Source organism: Elgaria multicarinata, chromosome 4, assembly GCF_023053635.1.
Source record: "Elgaria multicarinata webbii isolate HBS135686 ecotype San Diego chromosome 4, rElgMul1.1.pri, whole genome shotgun sequence".
Taxonomy (NCBI): Eukaryota; Metazoa; Chordata; class Lepidosauria; order Squamata; family Anguidae; genus Elgaria; species Elgaria multicarinata.
In genome coordinates, this window is record NC_086174.1 from 43,467,341 (window position 1) to 43,486,022 (window position 18,682).

The following is an 18,682-nucleotide window of genomic DNA, read 5'->3' on the forward strand; positions in this document are numbered from 1 at the left end:
GGGTCACAGTTGCTTATCCCTGTTTTACTACAATCCCAAGGTCCACCATTGAGAACCAGGAGTAAATTAGTGGTTTGTGGGGAGGGGCAGGGCCAGATGCAAAATGATGGCTCAGAAGATGGAGCCAAATACCTACTCAATACTGGGGTTAAATATTTTCATGTATGTGCTAGTCAGTTTCAGCCAAAAAGTATAGAAGTTTAGTTATATTGTAGAGGTCAAGATTGTAGAGGTTTGCTCAGGAAGACAGGAGATCATAAAGTTTAACAGAAGATCAGTGGAAAAGGGACAAAAGTTTTAAACTAAGGAAACAGAATTTTTGTTGGCAGAAATGAACAAGGAATTACCTTTCTGATTGGTTGGAATTGGGGCAAGAAAAACAATACTTTTAAGAGATAAAGCCTAAGGCAAAATGTCAAAAGGACAGAGATTCAGAAAGGAGGAGAGAGAGAAGGAAGGAAGGAAGGAAAGAAGCTCAGAGTCCTAGGGCTTCTCTGCACCAGGCTTTTATCCTGCACCTTTTATCCTGCTTCTGCTTCTGCTTCTGGATTCTTTGTGGGATTAAGATTGGCATAATTACATTCGCCCCCCCCCCCCTTTTCCCCAATGGTTTCCGTTATTTGCAAGTTCTGTGTATTTCATTATACAGCCACTAGGTGGGGCTGTGATATAGCAGGATTCTGGAAATTCACCGGCCGTTGGAATGCAATTTAAATTTATTACTGCATTTTCCTCCATCTTAAAAAAAGGGATAAAGCATGGGAGTGGCCCTGGAGGTTGACAATGTCTTGTAGAGGACCTGCAAACTTCTGTAAGTGACCAATCACAAGTGCATGATAAAAGCCTCATGTAGAGAAGCCCCTAAAGGAAAGAGTCAGAACAGCTGAAACAGGAGAACCAATTGAGAGAGCTGGACCAATGACCATAAGATACTGTTTGGATTAGGGACCTGGAGAAAATAGGAGCACAGTCTAATTAGGTTAGTTGGATACATTTATCCCTGGTTGTTTTATTAACCTATAGCTCACATAGTGTGTGTGTGTCCTTTCGGATTTTAAAACCTTTTCTTCAGTGAAAAATAAACTTTGTTGTTTAAATTGTTGTGGTCTGTCTAAAAGCCAACCCCACATTGACAGCCAGTTAAATAAAGATTGACACTTGAAGCAGAGGAAAACACCACAGAAAAGGAAGAGCAAAAAAGAGCATGGGCACAATCTTTTGCTGTTTTCCCTTCCTCTCACAGAATGGCTAATGTTAGTACCTCGGTTTATATATCTCTTCCCAGCGGTAGCATTTCTAGCATAATACCTTCTAGTGCTAGTATTTAAAATATCCCTGTCCACTATCAGAAAACCTATAGTTTTATCCAGAGGTTCCCTTCCTCTTTCCTCTAGTCTAGAACCTTTTGCATGCAACCCGTTGTCTTCAGACAACCTGCTGTGAAACAATGACTTTCCGTGCTGCTAAAATGGTACTGAGGTGTATAAATATTGACTCTGACATCTGGCTGGCTTTCTCCCTCTGCCCCCCACTTCAAATCCCACAGTCTCCTCCGTAGATACTAGGCTTGGTCTTCCAGTTGTAATTGGAAGCAAAACTAGTCTCTGGGGCTACTACCAGACTGAAGCAAATAGTCTCTTTAGGCCTCCCTATCTCTCTTGTTAATATGTTCGCTTGTTTGGGAATGTCTACCTTTCTGGAGCATGTCCTCGACTTGCACCTGGTGTGCATTTCATAACTCCCAAAGCACCTAAAAGAAATATTCAAATTATTCCCCCAGCTCTCCTCCTTTGCCCTGTGGGTTCTTTCTTTCTTATCCAAAATATATTTGGAGTCTTACTACAGAAAGATGTTAGTTCTCGTATCTCTCTCTCTCTCTCTCTCTCTCTCTCTCTCTCTCTCTCTCTCTCTCTCTCTCTCTCTCTCTCTCTCTCACACACACACACACACACACACACACACACACACTCTTACACTTTTTCTAAATTTTGTACACTGCAAGGGAGGGCTGCAACACTGTCAGTTACACAATTAAAACACACACACACCATTCAATTAAAAAAGTGTCCCTGATTTGATTGGTCAGCAGACTTTAAATTAAAAACAAATATCTATTTTTAGTTGGTAGAAAAACTGCAAATGCAATGCATGCATGTGAAGCAATAAGCCTCATTGGGTAGGGAGACTTCTTGATAGTTAATACACTGAGCAGGGAAATGATAGATGTTGGTGTGCGTTTCATGTAACTTTAAAGCAATGTGTATATGGAAATAAACAGCTGTTTGTTTTGCATGGCACTGTTTTGAATTACTAACTTTTAAAAAAACTTGTCCAAAAATAAAGCAATTAAAAACTCCCCTCTGATTTTCCACTAGTGCAGTGGTTCTCAACCTTCCTAATGCTACGACCCTTTAATACAGTTCCTCATGTTGTGGTGACCCGCAACCATAAAATTATTTTTGTTCTTCTCTACACGATCCATTGTCATGGGATGGTTTGCTAATGAAAATAATACATAACAATAGCTTTAATAATACAAAAGATGATACATGACATAGTTCAGTCAATACAGTTTCCTAAGACCATCGGAAATTTGTGTTTTCCGATGGTCTTAGGCGACCCCTGTGAAAGGGTCATTCGACCCCCAAAGAGGTCCTGACCCACAAGTTGAGAACCGCTGCACTAGTGGAAGGATTGTTGCTTGGACTGTGTGCCCTTTGTTACCCCTGGCTTCCTGTCCCATTCAGAATCTAGGAGTGTCTTTACATTAAGGGGAAATCACATTGCTTATTTGGGGTGTTTGTGCTTTCTGCTTTTGAGCGTGATTTTTATGGGCTTAATTACTCAGATTGAGAGGGAGACCACATGGTTTGAATTGAATACTTCCCCTCTGTTCAGTTCCATTGAGACACTGCCATCTAGTGGTAGAAGGTCCTGCTTTTTTTCAGATAACACTTTAAAAGTGGTTCTTTTCACGATGGAACTTCCAACAGATGCTGCAGGAGATATCCTGGTCATTCACAACATCGTTTAAAAGACCCGCAAACTTTTGTGAGGGGCCAATCATGAGCGTGCAATAAATCACTTGTTTAAAGAAGCCCTAGCACAAATCCCTGATTCTTACATGTAAAGCCCACCCAGTCGTGCTTCGTTGTTTTTCTCCCAAGCTATTTTTATTTTTTTAATTTTATTGAGAATATCAACAAAACAGAACAGAAAATACATTGTGAAAACAAAAGAAATCCTACCATACATTGCATATATAGCATTATTGTCATTTCCATCATATGTACCATTCAAAAACAAAAAGAGGGGGGGAGTTACACAAAAGTTTCAAGAAAAGCAGACCAGATATCTGTGTATTTATCCACTTGCAAGTTGCATCTATATAATACCCATTCAAAAGTTGATAATGTTATTAGGTCCTCGATCCATTGCATTATGGGAGGTGTGAATTTGTCCTTCCAATGTGATAATATCAGTCTTTTAGCTGTCATAAGGGCTCTGCAAATCCATTTGCAATGGCCGTGCGTTAACTTCCAAGAAACCGGTAGGTAATTTAGGAGGAGATGCACATTCTTCCATATTAAATTTGTAATTTTGCATTGCTGCTGTTTTTATCTGGTTGAGCTTTCATATTGTATTTTATATTATGGTTTTATACTGTTGTTTTATACTTTGAATGGTTTTAATATTTGTGAAACGCCCAGAGAGCTCCGGCTATTGGGCGGTATAGAAATGTAATAAATAAATATTATAGATTGTTTCAGTACAAAGTTCATCCTTATGATAACCTCCATTGTGCACTTATTTCCCATTTATATCCGTGCTAATGACCTTAACTGATTTCCACCTTTTCCATAATGTCTATTGCTCTACATGACTGTGGCTGGAATCTAGATTTCTTGGACAGAAATGAGGGATTCTCTGGAATTGTGTTGGAGTGGGCGGGACAAACTCTCTCAGGCTCTGCAGCAGCCGGAGGCACTTCAGAACACATTTCTTAAAAAACTGTTAAGACTTCCTCCAGGCACTCCTGCAGCATTGGTCCGGACAGAAGTAGATCTCCCCTCTATCAGATCTCGCATTCATTTTATTTTGTTTAACTATTGGAGAATTGTACAGGATTCCTCAGTTAGGATTTCCCCCAAGCTATGTTTTGAACAGCTATTAAACTGCAAAAGCTGGAGTTCAAGATATTACAAGTTGCTTGAATTGTATCCTGCTCTTCTTGACAACTTTTCTGTCTTGAACTCAAGGGAGAAACTTCGGGAATATATTTTTAACTATGGTGCTCAGCTGGACAGACAAGCTATTAACAATTCCAAATTTTCAAAATGGTATAGGCTTTATAAATTTGACCATCAAAGGGCTGTTTACCTGGTAAAGCTTACATCCCCAAAGCTTAGGCAAGCATTTACAGCCCTCTGTTTTCAAACTATGCCCACAGCTGTGACGGATGGCAGATATCAGCGCACCCCTTTGGCCCTCCGTCTGTGTATTTGTGGGGCCCCAGAAATTGAGGATCTGCCTCATTATTTGCTCTTCTGTTCTTTATACTCTGAACCAAGAACCAAATTTTTGGAATCTATTCTATTTCAACTACACTTCAATACCACTTCAGAAAAGATTTTCTAACTCCTGTCTGACACTGACTCTAGGGTAACGCACAAAGTATCTCTTTTTGCCCTGGCAGCAATGAAAATTCGGGCAAGATTTATTACTGAGATTGCAGTTGACTGTGCTGGAGATGCTCTTATTTAACTACAAATTTTACATTCAAATTATGTTTTTAATTGTACTGAATTTTACTCTTTTATTATGTATGATCTGTTTGTGATTATATGTAGTATTTTTATATTGTTGTTTCTCCATAATGTATATATTCTGTATGCGAATGGCCTATGGCCTAAGCATTAATAAATTATTACTATTACTCTGGAATTGTGGGATCAGAAACAAGGGTCTTCTGGTTGATGTCCCCCCCCCCCAAGGATGGAATGTCTCGCATGGACATACCATGATCAGAAATGCGTTGGCCCCTTGACCCACTTTCAAGTGCTAAACAAGTGTGACAAATGCAAATTCAGCAGCTAGTCGTCACTTTTTTTCTTCTAGGCAGGGCAGCTCTGGGGCATCTTCAATTGGTGAGCTGATTCCCACCCTGCCCCCTTTAAAGCAACATTGGCCCTTAAAACGGGAGTTGAACCTCTTTCAGCCGAAGCGCTGAATTCATTTTCATAGAAGTGCCCGGCAGCTGCATTCTAGTAGTGGGTGAGGCCAAAGGTACAAAAGGGCAGGCCAAAATACCAAAAATACCAGTGTATCTTAGCGTAAAGTTCTTACTGTGGTAACTAAACCTTAGGAGAGGCATTTCAGTCTTCTGGAATGGGTTGATGGCAGGGAAACATGCAAAACCCAGGAAACCACCAAACAATTGGCAAGTGGGGAAAAGAGAGCACGGCCTTGTGGGAAATCCTGCAGGGCTGCACTCGGCCCCCAAGGCAAATAACAAGCTTTCTTTGGGTGGATTACAAACAGAATGCAGTTTAAAAACCTTAAGTTCTATGGGACTGTGTTAAAATAAATGGCCCATTGCAAAAGATTGGTCACCTTACGTCCCTCACATGAAGCCCTGGTGAAATAAGGATCAGGGCTGTGTGCAAAACAAAGTAGAAATGGCAGAGCGTCCCAAAGCTCCTATCTCGACAGACCAAACTGCCTGTGAAACCTTACATCTTTCTGTTTTCCTCTTCCCATGCATTTTCACCAGGCTTGGCATTTTGTCAGATAAGGTTTCCTGCTGTAAAGATTTGGGTTTTCCATTTCTGGGACCCAGTAAGACACCCCAGGCCTTATTCTGCCATTATGTTTAGGCGTGCCAGGTCGTTAGATTGAGTTCTCGTCCTTCCCATCCCGAACCTGTCGGCTACATCACCCACCTACAGTGAAAAGATCCAGCTGCTGCTGGCTCACCAATCCCTGCAATTGCTTGGCATTTCTAAAATGGAGGGCAGTGCCCGGCTCTTTGTCCACTTCCTGCCTCTCTTGGTCTTGGCAAGCAGCTTCTTTGCACAGAAGAGGGACAAATCTGTCTGATTAATTCTGCCCCTTCAGTTCTGAATAAAGGTTGCTATGTTACCCTCCTACTCTGAGGCCTGCCAGAGCACACACCATCCATAATGCCACAGCAGGCGGCTGGTGAAAGGAGGCTCTTTAAAATGTGTTCGTGGTTAGCCAACAAGGCTCTAGGGTGTGTGGGGGTGGGGGCAGGTTGGGGGGTGTAATTGGACATGATTTTTCTGGGTAGAGCAATGGATAGTCGAGTCCCAGCTGTAGCACTAGCATCTTCCATCATTAAATGCCACCTCAGTATGTAGATTAGTGCCCACTTAAGCAGTGCCAAAAAAGAGGACACCAATTTGCATAGGAACATTTATAGGTATATGTTGTATGGTATCAAACAGCAGGTGCAAAAGACCCAAGGTAGGTTTCGATTTTCCTTTGACTGCCTCAGTTATTTAGGTTTTGGATGTCTTTTGTTGTTTATTCGTTCAGTCGTTTCCGACTCTTCGTGGAGAGAACTAATTCCTGGACTCTCCCTATTAGTTGAATGCCATCAAGAACTTAGACCTTATAATGAAGCTTTCAGGTTAGTAAATGGAAGAATGCAAAATCCTATCACTTCCTAGACTTCTAGGACACGTCATAGACTTCTAGAACATCTTGAGACCTTCCATTTTACCAGTGTCTTCAGTTGTGCCACCTTTTGGTGCAGTTGCATATAAAAAATCCACATTACATGTTAATTTGTGGTTATAAACTCTGAAGGTTTACTCTCTTGAATTCATACACCAAATATGCAGATTCGGCAAGACAATTGGAGGAAAATATGGCAATATGCTTTAACAGTTTGCACAAATATGTATCCCTTAAATAACCCAGTGTTCCGAGTTCAGATGTAATGATACCCCAGGAACAGGGCATTCCTGGGTTGTTGATTGAAAGTGGAAGCAACAAAGTTGTGGGAGGCAGCACACTCACTGCTGCATGGCCACAACTAAGTAGGGATAAAACAACCCATAGTTATCCATTACATGCAAACTGGGTCTTCAAGAAATGCAAAAACTTTTTTCCCTCACCTGAGGATTCAATAATAGGGGCAAAAATGAAAGCCAAGAAATATTGTTGCTTCCCGTATCCTCAAGTACTGTCATAGCAAATTATCTCATTAATTACCTCAAAGTAATGGATCAGCTAATTATAGGATGAATGTGAATCTAATGTGAGTCTTAAGTCCCATTAGTTGTAATAGATCTACTCTATTTAGGTCTAACATTGGATACAGCCTAATCCTCAGGCAAAGTGAGAGGATTTATGTATTTCTTTGCTTTGAATCTCAGTGTTTCAGAACTGGTATATCCTGTATCAACCTAAAGGTATGCAGCCTAATCACATCAGGATGTTTGTGTTATCATCAACACTGCTTTGTGAATGGTCACTGTAATGATTTTTCATACACTTAAGTTTTAATGTAGGAGTGGACAACTTGTGTCCCTCCCGATGTTTTGGCCTACAACTCCCATTGTGCTTAACCATTGGCTTTGCTGGCTAGGGTAGGGTGACCATATGGAAAGGAGGACAGGGCTCCTGTATCTTTAACAATTGTATAGAAAAGGGAATTTCAGTTGTCATTTGTATGCATGCAAATATATTGTATTTTATATTGTATTTTATATTATGGTTTTATACTGTTGTTTTATACTTTGAATGGTTTTAATTTTTGTGAACCGCCCAGAGAGCTCCGGCCATTGGGCGGTATAGAAATGTAATAAATAAATAAAATAAATAAATAAATAGCTCATAAACGCTTGCACCATAATGAAGTGCTGCAAGACGCTTTGTTTTGCTGCGAAATATGAATGTGACTATCCCGCTGGAGATTTCTACATTGTCCCTGCTTCTTGTGTATATTTTTAATCAGCCTTGTTCCCATCCTAGTCCCAGATATTACCTTTTTTTTTGGTCAATCTGTACAAGTGTAAAATTAAAAGATAATATTATTCTTAAAAGGTCACAGAGCGGAGGCTTATATAACTGATTGTTTGCAACAGGAGCAAAACTTACAACTGTAACTGAGATCGCCTATGATGCATAATATGGCAATTCTCAAGGAATCATAGGGACAGTTTGCACAACATGACAGCCCACTGTGGGTTATCTAAACCACGGTGAAACTGCAGGGGCATCTGCAACTGCCATTTTGCATATCCAACCCTAGAAGAGACCATGAGTTTTGTAAGGGTGGTTTAACCTCACGTAGCTCATAGTTGCCAGGTTTGCATGACACAACTCCTGACTGCGGTTTGGATATGCTTGTAGGCACTGTGGCTTGCTGTGGGTTAAATAACCCATGACAAGCCACGCTGAGTCATGCAAACCAGGTCATAGAGTTAGAAGGGGCAATTTAGGCCATTGAGTCCAAGTCCCTGATCTGGACAGGAATCCAGTTTAAAGCATCCCTGGCAAGTTAGTTCCTTTGTCTGGTTGCTCTGACCATCAGGAACTAATTCCTAATGTTCAAGCAAACTCTACCTTCCTGTAACTTAAGCCTGTTATTTTGTGTCCTACAGTCTCGTATGACAGAAAACAGATTGTGACCTTCTGTGTGACAACCCTTTAAGTACTTGAAAAGTGCTTTAATATCTCCCCCACCCACCCTTACCCTTATTTTCCGGACTTCTTACACAGCTTTTTCAATCTTCCCTCATAGGATTTTGTTCCTAGTCCACTGATCACCTTTTCACCCATCTCTGAACTTGTTCCAATTGATCTGAATCCTTCTTAAAGATGAGGTCTGACCAGAGCAGAGTAGAACTATACTTCCTGTGATTTAGAAACTATACTTCTATTGATGCAATCTAAAATTGCGTTTGCCTGTTTTGCAGCCACATCACAGTGCTGACTCATATTGCGCTTGTTCTCAAGTACAACTCCAAGAACTTTTTCATACTTACTATTGTCAACCCTAACCCTATTGTCAAGCCAGCTACCCCCACCATCTTATACTTGTGCATTTCAATTCTCTTTCCTAAATGCAGAACTTTGCACTTATCACTGTTAAAAAACCATTGTTATTTTCTGCACAATTTTCTCACCTCTCAAGATCGTTTTCAATTTTGTTTGTCTTCTAAGGGGTTAGCTATCCCACTCAATTTTGTGTCCGCTGCAAATTTGATAAGCATTCCGCCCACTTCTTCTTCAAGGTTGTTAATAAAAATCTTGAAGGTACAGGGTTGAGTCTTGCCTTCTAGTGAAACAGAAGGCCTCCCCAATTTCCTAGGCTAGGAAGCAAGTCGCACTGCTCAGGGAATGAACCAGATAATCTAATGGACCCTTTCCCCTCTGACAAAGGGATCTGACCTTTTCGGCTGGGTCATCCACACACAAGACTTTTCTGCTCGTGACCTTTTAACTGTTCGATTGTAAGTCAGAATCCATTAGGGAGTATGCAGGGATCAAAGACTGAAATCCCGGATGTAGCGGCCACCTCATGACAGACATGGCCATGAAGTGTCAGAGGTCGCTTCAGGGATGAAAGGCCTGCTAATTGTTTGCTAAAACTCCTAATACTTTGCAAAAGGGCCACCTATCCAAGATGGTTGAGTAAACACTGGCATCTAGGAATGCTGGGGGTGAGGTGGGGGAAGCAGGAAAAGAAACAGCAGGGTTTTCAAGAGTCTGCAAGGTTATTTTCATTTGGATTCTTCTTTTGCTGAACAATGGGGCTGCTGTCTTTGGGCATGGCTAGACGAGGGGGGATTGAGGGGGATGATCTCGCGATTTTATGATCGCGAGATTGTCCCCCTTGTCTATAAGCGACGCGCGACAGCCCAGGAAGAAGAGGATGTCGTGCCTGCCATTTTGGATTTTTTTTTTAAAGGAAAATGAGCACAGTAGCACTCGATTGAAATTGTAAGTTGTTTTTTTTAAAAAAAAAAAAAAAAAACACCTCGCGCTCCCCCCCACGCCCGATGGACACAGAGCTCCTGAGGAGCTCTGTGCCCCATGCCCGGCTCCTCACGTTTACTCGTGAGGAGCTGGGACAAAACCGTGATATAGGGCCATATGTCCTGCGGTCTTGAGATCATCCCGAGACCACGGGAAAAATTGGAATGAATGGGTAGGGTGATATCCCAGGTTAAGGGAGGGATCGTCCCTCCCCGCTCCTGGTTTGCCCTGGGCGTCAATATCCCAGGATATTGCCCTGTCTAGCCATGCCCCGTGTTAGCGTGGGTCAAACTGAGAAGACTGGGTCTTGGTGTTTAGTCCGGCTACACGTAGTTTCCTCTGATGGGTTTCTTGGCTCCAACAGAGTACCATCAAAATACCAGTTTGCTCTAGAGCAACCTTCCCCAACCTGGTGTGTTCCAGATGTGTTCTTGGCTATGCTGGCTGGGAATTATGGGAGTTACAGTCCAGAAAGAAGAGAAACGGGTTCTCAGGATGCAAAACATTTATTTTCAAGAAGCCCAACATGTTTGGGCCTGTTCTTAATTCTAGAATCACCTTTTCAAGAAGCATCAGACTTTTTGAAAATAAATATTTTGCATCCTGAGAAACCATTTCTCTTCTTTCTGACCACTTTTGGGTGTTCATCTCCTTTTGTTTTTGGTTGAATTTAACAACTCCCTGCAGAAGGCCTAGGCTAAAGAACAGGTGGAAACGCATTGGGCTTCTTGAAAATAAATATTTTGCATCTGGAGAACCCGTTTGTCTTCTTTCTGACCAGTTTTGGGTGCATACCTCCTTTTGTTTTTGGGAGTTACAGACCACCACATCTTGGAGGGCACCAGATTGGAGAAGAAGGCTCTAGAAAACAGTTGGTGTCTTCTTTAAAGTTGTGATCTTTATTATGCCTTGAGAATTCATAACGTGTAAGAAAGAATCATATGCAAATAGCACTCTCCTTTCATCCCCCCCCCTCAGGAAAGTTACTCTGCACTGTACACACATTTTCCTATTTTACTTTCACCAACATCCAGCTTTTCTTTCAGCAACTGTTGCCTTCCCTTTTATGCTCCTTGGGGCAGAGACCTGTTGACACTCTGCAAAGGGCCATGAACGTTGACGAGAGATACTACTGAACCACTCTTAAGGAGTCTTTGCAGCAAACAGTTATGGCATTCACTTTTCTAACCATGAATGCAATTATTCAATGGCACAATTGCTGCCTATTGAAGTCATGGGTTATCTTTCATTTGATGCCCTCATGAAAAGAGTTGATGTGTTCCTGATGGGGTAGCTTAGAGTAGTGAGTTGGGTTGGATCCACTAGTATTCTTCCAAGGCGAGATCTACACCATGCAGGATAATAACACTTTGAAAGAGGATTGAAAATGGTGCATGGAGTGTGTCCTGGGCCCCAACAGTTGTCAATACCGTTATAAACTGTTATAAAGCAGTAGTGTAGTTCCTGCCCAGTTCTCATTCTATACTTAATCCTTGTTACAAAAGCACACACAAGCTGAAGGGAGTCCCACCCATTATTATTATTATTTTAGCCAAAGAGGCAACCAATTTGCCTGTCTATTAGTTTATTTATTTATGGAAACATTGATGTACTGCCTTTCATGCCCCCAAGGCAATTCACAACAACAAAACACACCTCTGCAAAACATAGTCCCGATACATTAAAATTGAGAACTGGGAAACCACTATCAAAAACCCCAAAATAAAAATGACACCTTGCAAAGTGTTAAAACCCATTAAAAATTTGGTGAAATAAAACTTTTTGATTCCCCACCTAAAAACCGTCAATGAAGGGGCCATCCGAACCTTTCTTGGGAGAGAGTTCCCCAGCCAAGATGCTGCCACCAGAAAGGCCCTGTCTCATGTTACCATTAGTCATGCCTCCCTTGGTGGCAGAACATAGAGCAGGGCCGCTGAGGACAACTGTCACTGACAGGCAAATTGACAGGCAGGTTCATGTGGAATGAGGTGGTCTGTCAGACATCCTGGTCCCAAGCCGTTTAGGGCTTCTTTAGTGACAAAAACTGTGTGAGAGAAAGTTGACACTCAGCAGAGCCAAGGCGATGCAGTCAGGGGAACAGGATAAAGGCTGAGGAGTTGTCAAAGTCGAACAAGGACTGACCAGGATAACAGGTTTGCGTTAGATCTTTAGAGTTGGGTTGGAAACTGTTTGGAAAGAGAGAAGCTAAACATGATCTTGAGGAGTGGGACTTAGAGCAAATTTTTGGAAGGCCTGCCATGGCCCATATGAATCTGAAGTTGAGTTTGGTCTTCAGAGGAGATGCTGCTCAATGTTCCACCACCATCTGAAATGCAGCCAGTGGGCACAAGGAGCGATGACCCTTAGGGTCTGAAACTCCCTGCAATAGGAGGTCTGGCTGGACCCTTTTTTCTAAGTGCATAACCTCTGGCCCGGGGGCTAAACCCAGCCCTCCAGGGGTCCCAGTCTGGCTCTCTGGATTTCTCCAGAAGGCCTCACCCCTTCCCCTAACCCTGCCCACTTCCCCCCTAACTGCCAATTGTTTGATGGCTCCCTGACTTTGGCGTGTTTTTCCCCCATTTGAAAAAGGTTGCTATGCCTCTCCTAAGGCTTAGTTACTGACAGTAAGAGATTTAAGCTAAAACATGCTGGCATTTTTGGGCCACGCCTTTTGCCTCTGGCTCTACCCACCATTGGAATACAGTTCCCAAAGCTTCTCTGAAATGGCATTTGGGGATTTGGCTAAAAGACATCGCACACTCCTGCTCTAAGCCTTTAGAAATAGTTTTAAAAACTATTTCGTTTTTGATGTGCTTTTCAATAGTGCAGTCTGAATAAGTCAACCCCTGCTGGTTTTATTCTTGATGCTCAATGCTTTCCTGCCTTTGGCTTTGTGATTACTGTGCTTGTGATTGCGTGTGGCTTTTGTTGTTGTTGTTGTTGTTGATGTTGATTAATTGCTTTGTACGGACTGTTTAGTCCCCTCAGAGGTTCTATTTCTGTTTTAATTAATAAATAAAGGCTTTTGTTACCGGGGTCCTATGTGCACACTAGTTGATATTATGGGTTCTGATGCCTGCTGTTTTCCTTCTGTTTTCTATGCAGCACATCAATGGCAGCCGGCCACCACCTCACTTTGTGTATGACCCATCGACCTTTGCCTTCCGATCCCTGAGCACCTTGAATCCTCTGAGCCCAATAGCTCCAGTCGAAGATCCGCCATGTGCCTACTGAAGGAGATACTCAAAACTCTCAGGAATTATCACACCAGCCAACTGCCCCAGCAGGGACTCAGGGGCGGGTGGGAAGGGGCATGTATCTGCAATACCACCGAGATCCTTGGTACAGGAGTTGGGGGACTTTTCTCTGGCCTGCTTTTTCATGCCACCATAATTCTGAAGGTTGGGGGAAAGGGAATGTATGTGCATTGAGCAAGCTAGGCTCATAAGCTATAGTGCAATTATTGTGCTGGTTTCTTATAAAAGGAAGTTAGCATATTGTCTGAATGAGTAAGCAGCTGCCCATGTACTAGAATGTTTCCCTCGTTTCCTGCTCCAAATCTAATAGAGTTGTTCCTTCTGCACTGGGGTACCCCGGTGGACTAGTTCTTCAAGAATCAGAAGGATCTCTGGTCTCACCTCTAAAAGTCAAGATAAGTCTGTGACCTTAGCTGCCCGTGGAGGGTCATCCTAATTTGTGTGAACGTGTTACAAGGCTAGAGCAAGAAGTCCATTGAGGTTGTACATGGCGTGAATAAACGCTTGTAAAATTCTCCCCGAAATGATTTTTCCATCCGGGGTAAAAGAACGTCCTGTGTTTTGCCCTGTGCAGTCTGCAATGTGACACCATGAAGCCACAGGGTATACTGTGACTGGGCAGATGATATGCAGGAGACTCGACAGGGAAGGCTCAATTTCCTCTCACTTTGGCCCCCTCCAGACACCTGTCCTTGAGCCGGGTGAGTGTCACTTCCTTGTGTTGCTCTCCATGTGGCTGTAAAATAGTTATGGAAACCACAGTGGCAGGTTCAGATGCCCAATCATGTGCTCAGCCCCATCTGTTTGGCAACCCAACGAGTGTGCTGCCCCATGGGATGGAAATGTGTGCGGGGATTGCCTTCAATTTATATCTAACCCCACTAGTTTAGGTGGATGTTGTACCATGTAGAGACATTGGGAGCAAAGGTTTACAAGTGTTCCCATCCTGATGCATAATTACCTCTTGGGTGACAGGGAAAACAGGAAATGTTTCAATAGCTGCATCTTTATGGAGGCAGTGTGGCCACACTGACATGGCTGCTGTATCTTCCTCTCCACATGGATGGTCATTTTCTGCTCACCTCTGTTCATATCAGAAAGACCAATAATTTGGGATGTTAAATGGCCTACGTCATATAGTAGGGGTAGGCATCCTGGTGCCCTCCAGACGTTTTGGACAATAACTCCCATCAGCTCCAAGGCAGCATAGCCAATGATCAGGATGATGCGAATTATAGACCAAAACATCTAGACCACGCCAGGTTGCTTTCTCCTGTTCTACAGGGTCTTCTGCTAACCCAGTGAAATCTAAGTATATATTAGGCCTTAGGAAATTAAGTTCTAGCGATGTGCTCTCTGTCTATTTGATTTTCAAGAACATGAACTCAAATGTTGGCCTTATCTGTGTTCTTAATATGGCGAAGAATCCAGGAAGCCCCTGCTTGTAATCTCCATTTTTAATTTTATTTTAAAATATTTTAAAACAATATTCGGAACCTATGAATGGGCTATAGTTTGGCCAACTTCTCTGCTGTCTTCATCAGTTAGGAACTTAGCTTTTAACCGCTGTTATACAGAGGGGCCCATACAGCAAAAGCCAACCTCAATTGCTGTCATTACCATTGGAATATTAAGGCCAGGAGCTTTCTAAACTGTGATAGGAGTTGATTCTGCTGCCTTTAGTCCTCCATGTAAAGTTGTGCGTATATATGCTGGTAGCCAGAGTGCAAAGATAAAGGGGGTTCTTATTTCACCATTTCATGCAAGGCTAATTCAGGGATGTGCTCAACCCTCTTTTCACCAGCATTAATGCAGTGGGGGGAGACACACAAGCTGCTGCTCTTTGTCCACTGGGTTGTTCTGAAGAGAACCAAATCAATAATGAACTGCAACAAGGCAGATCTAGCCCCCCCCTTTGTATTCCCTTGTTTCTTCTGTTGAAGGAGGGGAAATTTCTTTTCTGTCTTTTAATCCTAAAGATGCCTCTCTCTTTTTTTTTTTTTTTTTGCAGACTCTATGGTCAGCAGTGCATGATGGGATCTATAGTCCCCATGGACTTGGCCTATAATGACAAGGGCAAATGTAACCTGGTTTTGCCATTTAGGTAAATTAGGTTTGGCCTACAAACAGCCAGTGTCTGTGCCATGGTCAGAGGAAAGGTTTTGGGATACTTCCCATGTGTAAAGCTCTCCCTTGTTCCACAGACACTGCAGAATGCTTTGTGTCTTTGCTAAACAGGCTGACTATTTCTCATTGGCCTAGAAGATGCTGTCCCATATGATGCTCCAAGATGAAGGAATGGAGGGGAGACGGCCTCTGTTAACGTTGCCTTTCTTTACTACTTTTGTAATATTTCTCTCTCTCTCTCTCTCTTTGGTTTTTCATTGAGAACAATAAAGTTACACTTTGCTGCTATATTCACTGCTTTTGCTCTCTCTGAGTGATAAGACCCTAAGGAAACGAAAAACAACTTTTTATATTACAATGTACAGGACCAGTGGGGATCTTCACGAAAAGACTCCTCATCCCACACCAAAGAAAAACAAGCTTCTTGAATGGAATCGTATTGTGCAAATTCAGGGAAATTGTGAGGCATGGACTTTGCAGTTTTGACTGTAATAGAAGGACTTATTTTTCCTCCCATCCCCTGCATTTGTTCTGGTCAGCATTGATGAGCAAAAATTTCCCCACAGAGAGAGAGAATTAGCAACCTTATGTATCTGTATTTTTGGTCTTTCCAAAGAATTGTGATGAGAGGATTGTGAGCAGTCGTGTTTTGCAATGTCCATGAAGCAAGACACTTAAATTACTGGGACCAGACGGGTGCTGGAGGATGCTGGGGGACTGATTCATGCAATTGAGAATGTACATCCATACAACCATCTTTTAGAGGAGGTTTACTCATTGCTGTCTGCTGAAAATTAGAAGAGGCTTGCGGTGGAAGAGAGTAGTGATGTGTAGACCAGCCTTCCCCAGCTTAGTGCCCTCCAGATGTTTTGTATTATAACTCCCATCAACCCCAGCCAGCATGGCCAGTGGCCAAGGATTATGGGAGTTGCCATCTAAAACATCTGGAGTGCATCAGGTGAGGGAAGGCTGGAGTAGACCATGTGAAGTTTGACCTGGAGCAAATTGGTGCTTGACATTCTGTAGCCACAGGGCCTGAATTGGTAAGTTAAGTGTATGTCTCTGAACTGTCACAATTCTGGAAGCTCTTCTGATATATCTCTTAGGGACCAGTTCAACTGGAGAATAGTTGGGGTAGTGCTGGAACCCCTAGGTGTCCAGAAGCAAGAGATTACCAATTACAAGATGCTGGCAACAAGCAGCATGACTGTCTTCTGTTTGTTTCGTGCTTGTGAGGGTCAAACTATTGCTACATTTATCACACTTCTTGGGTAGGGTAGGCCCTGCCTGCTGGAGTCCTGGACTCAGTTTCATACTATCATACTTCTGACATTGTTTATTTCTTTTATATCTCAATATTAATTTAGGATGGAACTCAACGTAGTATGCATTGATTTCCCTTGAGGCCTCCCAGTTAGATACTGATCTGATCCATACCTGCTTCGTTTCAGCAAGGTTCAGTCCTGGTGCAGGCTCTCTCACCGCCTGAAGCAGGAGAACACTCACCGTGTCCTTACATTCCTTCCCACCCTACTGCTGCGTCATTGTGCCCCCTCCCACTTCCCCTATCCCACACCAGCTCTACTGGGAAGCAATTTCACAATAGCCCTGCAGCCTCTTCTTCCAGCCATGGGGCCTCAAATGGGAAACAGGGCAGGTGGCTGCTCCAGAGAACTCTGCCGGCCTCTCTCTTTGTGGCAAATGCCACGGCAGGAGAGTGGCTCTCAAGCATCTGCTACTTGGGGCGGGCCCTCCTGGCTGGGTCAGGGGAGCTGTGCAATTTACTGTTCCTCTGGCTGCACCGCTTCTTGTGGGCACTTCATTCTGCTTCATGGGTGGGCCAGCCCTGGCAAGGTTGCTGCTTCGCATGGCAAATTGAGACCATGCCTTAGGACTAAGCAAGTCACTTCAATGTTATGTGAACTGCAAGTGGAGGATGTGAAGTATGTGTAGGACTGATGCAAGAGATGTAATCCAGATAAGTTGTACAGCTGCTTGTATGTATGAATTCTTCATCCGCACAAGGATGACAGTTGTTTTGAGTGCCTTCTCCTTTGTTCAGAGCTTGCTTCGCGATACAAACTTAGCACAGCTGCTCGGCGGTTGAGCTTGCGGTTGAGCAGCCAGGGCAGTTCCAGTAACATTTGGCTGCCAGGGCAGTTCCAGTCACATTTGACTGCCAGCCCTCATCCTGTTGCGTCTTAGCTAGAGTCATGCAGGTGTTTCCCCTCAAAGGTGAAAGCAGATTATTTAGGTCCTGAAATGGGGAAAGATACTAAACAAAAGAGGCGCTCTTTGGCACCTTAGCCATCTGATATACTCAGATCTTCCCAGGCCCTGAAACACACACACACACACACACACACACACACACACACACACACACACACACACACAGAGAGAGAGAGAGAGAGAGAGAGAGAGAGAGAGTGGGGGGAGAGAGAGAGAGATGAAAAGGAATATACAGAAGCTGTTGCAGGAAGATTTACCCTTGAGGAAGAACATTCTGTGGGCAAGTTATGGTTCTGTAGATATTTTGGCCTACATCTCCCATAATCCTCAAGTTTAGGGCTGTTGGGAGTTGTAGGCCAAAATATCTGGAGGGCCGCAAGTTGCCCACTCCTGTGTTATGGGGATACTGCTCCCTCCCCAGTGCTCAAAAAGCCATATTTTGTGCCTCAGAGAAATGCAATTCTACACCTATCCCCCAGCTCAACTGTTCGAGTGAGCGTTGGGTGAAATGTGCTTCCTCAAATGGCAGACACTGGTTGGAACGTACCCACATACATTTCTCCTGCCTACATTGTCAGCACTGGTTGGTTAAGTTTAAACATTTTGTATTCTCAGAAAGACTGAGGATCGTATCCCCTTCCAGATGTTAGTTTAATAGGGTGACCATATTTTGGAAACCAAAAAGGAGGACAAAATGGTCGCCCCCAAGGGGGCGTGTCCAGCACCAAGGGGGCGTGCCCACCCGAACATAGCCTTGGTCACATGTCTGATTTTACAGCACACATTTAAGACAAATCTGTTCTACATAACATCTTAATGTTAAAATCACTGAAATAAAGAACAAGTGAGAGATTCAGTGTATCTGAAATTAATTTCACTCACTCCTACTTTTGTAGGTTTTGCTGTACTTTGAAGCTTTTGCTATACTCTCTGTTACATTCTCCCCTTCCCTCAAATATCTTTTCTGACTGTATCTTCACTCATTGCAAGCTGCTGTTGTTGTTAACAGGGTTTGCTACTGGCCCCAGATCTGTTTCAAATTTGGTATGGCTAAA

At 43.1% G+C, this 18,682-nt stretch overlaps 1 protein-coding gene across 3 annotated transcripts in view; it reads left to right on the forward strand.

Moving 5' to 3' along the window:
- The window catches only part of LOC134397484 (uncharacterized), a 126,379-nt gene that overhangs the window by 54,863 nt on the left and 52,834 nt on the right, over window positions 1-18,682 (forward strand). For 2 of the 3 annotated variants that reach the window (XM_063124176.1, XM_063124178.1), the window contains one exon: window positions 13,117-15,685. In XM_063124176.1, coding sequence (XP_062980246.1) covers window positions 13,117-13,245 — 129 coding nt within the window. In that variant the 3' untranslated portion in view covers window positions 13,246-15,685. Of the gene's footprint in view, window positions 1-13,116; window positions 15,686-18,682 lie in introns of those variants that run through there. The other variant, XR_010025368.1, reaches the window with a different exon arrangement.